Genomic DNA, 5,444 nt, shown 5'->3' with positions numbered 1-5,444 from the left:
AAACGAAAAACGACAGGACTTTTTGAATGCCCTGGTATGTTTCATGTTTCTGATTACATCATTTTTATTGTTTACTTTCGCATATTTCTCATTAGAGTAATTTGAATCTTTTTTCATTATTTACATAGAGCACTGTTTAATGTTTTAATATTGTTATATTCAGCCCCTTTCTTTCATTATTATTTTTCCCCCCTTTTTCTAATATATTCAATGTTTGTTACCTTCTTTTATACATTCTTACTATTTGAATATTATACTCTACATTCGTATATTATTATCTGTTTTCTTCTCAATTATTTATTATAATATTTCTATTGCTATCTTATTTTATTTTCAGCACTGATGAAGGTTTGAAATTTAGTCTTACCCGTTGGCATAAAAAATAAAATAAAACAAAGTTTACTGATTAGTGTATCACTACTTCACGAACTGCAGACCCTATATCTTCTCATATTAACAGTTCTTATATTGAATCTTGTTTTACTTATGTTACTCCCAAAACTCATATTTTTATTATTAAAGTAAAAGAAAAATTAAATTGAATTATGTAGTAAAAGACAAATCCTACTGATTTTGTAGCAACAATGATGATATCTGGTGTATAGAGAAGAGATGGGTGATTGGATGCTGTGAGAAAAATGATAAGTAGTACTGTAAAATGAATTGCTCAAGACCGCTCTGATCCAATCTGAACTGATTCTAATGAGTTGTGAGCAGAGGGAGCTTCATCTTGAGTGAGTCGATATTACTGCTCAATTTAAGGGACAGATAACTACCATAAAATTCTACTTGCTTATACCATCTTAGAGGCAGTCAGCTCTGAAAGCTTTTTTTCATTTAAGAGATATTGAGACATAGGTCAGGTTTTTACGTCCTTTAATGGAGCCTAGACTTTTATTCAAACAACGTCACAACAACAGTGAAATTTATAATATTGGGGAAGAATATTACCTTTAAATTTTGAAGCCAAAATTTCCTTTTCAGTTTGCCTGCTTGTTGCTCAAATTGAGAGGCTCCCTGCTGTAAGGCATCTGGAACCATTGTAATTATAATATTGTTTGGAGGAGTTAATATTTAAAAATGATCTTTTTATTTCAACTTATTTTTGTCAACTATTGCAAAAACATGAAACATTAATTTAAAAAGAAAAAAAGAAGAAAACTTTTGGTTTGTATTATTTACTATTTAAAATATATATCCAATAAATATATACATCACTATTGGTAATAGCTACTTTAAAATATTTAAAATTTCAATGTATAATATTTATTTGAAAAAAATAATTAAAATTTGAAGCATATTTTTCTATTATTATTTACGTATTACGTATATAAAAAGTCTTACCTGCTCTGTCATCCAGTTCTGAAAGTTTTTGATCCCTTTCAAGTACTTTTTCGACATTCGTTTTCATTATATCCACAACCTAAAACCATGTATATATGATATACTCTCTAATTAATATGAGAAATGTTAATCAATAAGCTGGTAGTCATACTAATAATTAGTTCATAGTGATTGGTAATACTGAATGGAAACTCTGAAAAACGTAACAAGAAATCCTCTATGGAGGAGACCAGTGGTTAAAACAAAAATAGAGGAAGACTCATAATGGATGTTAAAACTTTTAAAATAAAATAAGGTTAAAACAATATCAAAATATAGAAATAGAAAACTTATGTTTATGTATGAGTGGGGGTCCCACAAAATGAAAAACTTTGACCCCCAACCATGGTTAGGGGCAGTATAGGACTCCTATGGGAGTCTTGGCCAAAAAAAAACAACTAAGAAAATGTTTTTTCTTCTACAACTAAAGAAAAAATATTTTAAAATGTTATAATATAACAAGATACATAACATCCAAGCTGGTCATAATACATAAATGATAGCTGGTTCGATTACAACTAGTGATGGTTGACAGATTTCAACAAGGGCTCTTAACTTGATAACAGATCTTTAAAACATGTGAAAATAAATTCAAGAATTGTTTATAGTAGATTTATATAAAAAATGTTGATAATAATAGATAGAAGCTCATTATTTTTCTTCTAGTTGATCCATAGAGGACATCTTATCAAACATTAATTATTTTTTATATTAAGATATTGGTGTGAAAGTACTTTTCCATCTTTAAGTACTAATATCCCTTATTGTTAAATATATCCGCTTCTTTTACAAAATTTTGTTTTATGGTTAAATAATTTCATAAAATAAGATATACTTAACAATAAGGGTTATTACTACTTGACGATGAGGCAACCTGAAACATTGTACAAGGAAAAATAGAATTTGATAATATTCTAAAGGAAGTTTATTTTTCACCTCAACATCTTAATATAAAAAGAACAAACAACTTTCTAGTAAATAAAATCAAGAATAACTAACTTATTAAACTAATTAATTGATAGTTGAAGAATTAAATATAATTCTTTTGTACTTTCATTTCATCTAATATTGCTTCATACTTTTTAAAAATAATTTTTTTTTAATAAATAATATTTTATCTTACCTCGTCAACTTGCGCTTGTGTCTGTTGAAGTCTTTTTTGAGCAGCGATTTGCTGGGGCGTTCGAGGACCTCCAACAATTCCATCGTCTGGAGCAAGGCCAGACGTTTCAGTGGACCTACAATAATGTTATGTAATTAATTTCGTTGTTAAAGAAGGAATATACAGCAAGTGACTATGAGATTTATTATAGTCAATCTATTAGACATAGCTGAAATTTGGACATTATGGTACTTTGTGTTAATATTTTATTTTATTATTTATATATTTTTTATAATCATATATAATATCAAATTAAGATAATTAGATTATTATTATAACATTATAATATACAATATTATACTGGTTAATTATATTTTTGTGTATATTTTTTTGTTGATACTAATATTTTTATATTCTATGTTTGTTCATTGCTGAGTTATTTAATTTTTTTTTTCCTTATATAATTTATGTATTCTTTATTAAGTCATCAGGGTTCTATAACCACAGTAACATTCTAATATTGGTATAATTAACTATGTTCATGGGTGATGATAAAATGTTGTTTTGTAAATGGAGTTTACATTAATATTTTACCAATGGTGTAGCACGAAATATTGGGTTCTTTGTCTCATTGAGAAGGGAGCATGACATAAAACCTTGATTTTAGAATTTGTCAAATTTTATAATTATTTTAAGTAAATAATACTTGAAGTCATAATTTAATAGTTAAAAATAATAATTATATAAAAATGTAAAACATAATTTATTCACTGTTAACAATTCTCAATTGTATTCTAAGCAGAATCTAATAAACAACCTAAGTAAAATATACTAATAAAAAACAATGTTATTAAAAATATTACAATGTTTGTAGTAAAAAAGGTAATTTGTAGATATGTTAAATTTATTATTTTTTACTGGCACAAATCCAATAAAAATAGTATATTTAAATAAATACACATTAGTGATTTCAGATATTAATAAATTTTCTTGTAAGGACAATATGATAGAAAACCTAAATAAAATATATTAACAAAAAACAATGAAGACGTTAAAAATATCATAATTTTTGCAATATAAAAGGTAATTTGTAGTTGTGTTAAATTTATTATTTTTTATTAACAAAAAATTTATAAATATAAATAAATTCATATATAAGAAGTTGGTCAGGGTTGCGGTTAAAAGAGAAAAAAAATAGTTTAGAACTATTTATTTTCCGACATTTCGCCCCACTTTGCAGGGCTTCATCAGGGCTGTTCAAAGGTAAAGGTTGAACAACCTTTAACAACCTGGCTCAACCTTTACCTTTGAACAGCCCTGACGAAGCCCTGCAAAGTGGGGCGAAACGTAGGAAAATCCATAGTTGTGAACTATTTTTGTTTCTCTTTTGACCGCAACCCTGACCATCTTCTTATATATCAATTTTTATGGTCAACTATGTATAAATATGTAAATAAATTCACATTAGTAATTATGAGGCCTTGCAAATGTTCCCTTCTGTTAGTGTGGGGAGCTTCCCTGCTGATTATTTTGTCTGTTATAAGGAGGTTTCCATTAATAAGATATAAAATAGAATGAAATCCATATATTAAAATAAAATTAGCTTTCCATTCCAAGCTCATCTTGAAATTACATTATTTTATTATATCTTTAATACGTAAAATACGTTAAAATCGATAATTTTGATTAATTTAATATTGTAAATAGTCGAACAAAAACTAAAAATCGTTTTTATTCAAAGCCTGAAAGAAATGAAAAAAAATGCACTGTTACTCACACAACTGACAATTCAATAATAGTACAAGATCCCGGAAGAAAAAAAAGGCAGTTATTCACCCTAATTTTTGATTAATTTAATGAAAACTAGTCAAAACTTACGAGTCTGCCAAGTATAGGTAGGGGGAATACAAAATGGTGGCTGTTCCAAAACCTTAAAAAACATTAATTGTTCATTTGAAACACTATATCTTAAAAACTACCAACACTGGAAAATTTAAAAGAGCATTATTTAAAGAAGAGTAAATTTGCTGAAATATGAGCCCTAATAGAGCTAATTAAGTTAAATTCTAGTTGTTCGTATAAAATGTTTGATTTTTGAAAAAAAATTATATCTCTAGATCCATAAGACGCACACATTTCTGCAAGCACTCAAAATAAAGGAAATTTAACTTACTATAAAGTAGCTTATGAGACTTATCTTATTAGGGATAGTAGTTCTTATGATATTCGCATATGAATATAAATTTGGCAAATGAAAATTTGCCCGAACAACTATAAATCAATTTATTTTAGCAAATATCATAAAACTACTACTCCTATGACGATAAACGTACTAAACTTCTTCATAGCTCATTAAACAAGCTTTAATTTGAGTACTAACAGACATCACTTCACTTCCCATACATTTCTTCACATAATATATATTTGTTCTAAAATCTTCAAATTTTTCCATCTCTTCCTCTTTTTATCATTGTATTTTTTTGTTTTCTTGTACTACTGGAATTCTCAGGAATATTTATTTCTAGGAATGAAAAAAATCGAACCTGGAAAACGGAAGGCCTCTTGAACCCCGGGGGCCTTCTTTCCTTACACCCCTGCTGTTTGCGTAACCGTCTATTAACATACTCGTGAGACGATTTACTTGTCTATTCAGAATAATTTAATTCAGGGTTGGTTATGCGGCATGGAACACCTGTCTATTTCGAGGAGTCAGGATAAGCTTATCATCAAAAAGAAAAGATTAATTACAGAATTGAAAAGTTATGCCCAATGAATATATTTTTAAATCCGCTGTAACTAAAACCATTTACTTAGAAAAATGAGTACCGTAGATAGATCTCGTAATACTGTAAACTAGTAGATTGACCAGCTTATCGCTAATGTCCATAGAAAGAGACGTACTTAAAGAAATAAACTATGAAGAAGGAATTCATGATTTTGCTAATCGAAAATATAAACC

At 27.6% G+C, this 5,444-nt stretch overlaps 1 protein-coding gene across 1 annotated transcript in view; it reads right to left on the bottom strand.

Annotated features, from left to right (window-relative positions):
• LOC106677418 (neuronal synaptobrevin) overlaps window positions 1–5,444 on the bottom strand; it is a 45,389-nt gene that overhangs the window by 10,258 nt on the left and 29,687 nt on the right. The window contains exons 2-4 of the mRNA XM_014415343.3: window positions 2,507–2,621; window positions 1,345–1,423; window positions 952–1,031 (exon numbers count right to left, since the gene is read on the bottom strand). Of these exons, the coding sequence (XP_014270829.1) occupies window positions 952–1,031; window positions 1,345–1,423; window positions 2,507–2,621 (274 nt within the window). The remainder of the gene's footprint in view (window positions 1–951; window positions 1,032–1,344; window positions 1,424–2,506; window positions 2,622–5,444) is intronic.

The sequence above is a fragment of the Halyomorpha halys genome, unplaced genomic scaffold (assembly GCF_000696795.3).
Source record: "Halyomorpha halys isolate HHAL.00 unplaced genomic scaffold, Hhal_1.1 Scaffold98.1, whole genome shotgun sequence".
Taxonomy (NCBI): Eukaryota; Metazoa; Arthropoda; class Insecta; order Hemiptera; family Pentatomidae; genus Halyomorpha; species Halyomorpha halys.
This window is presented reverse-complemented; position numbering and strand designations above follow the sequence as displayed.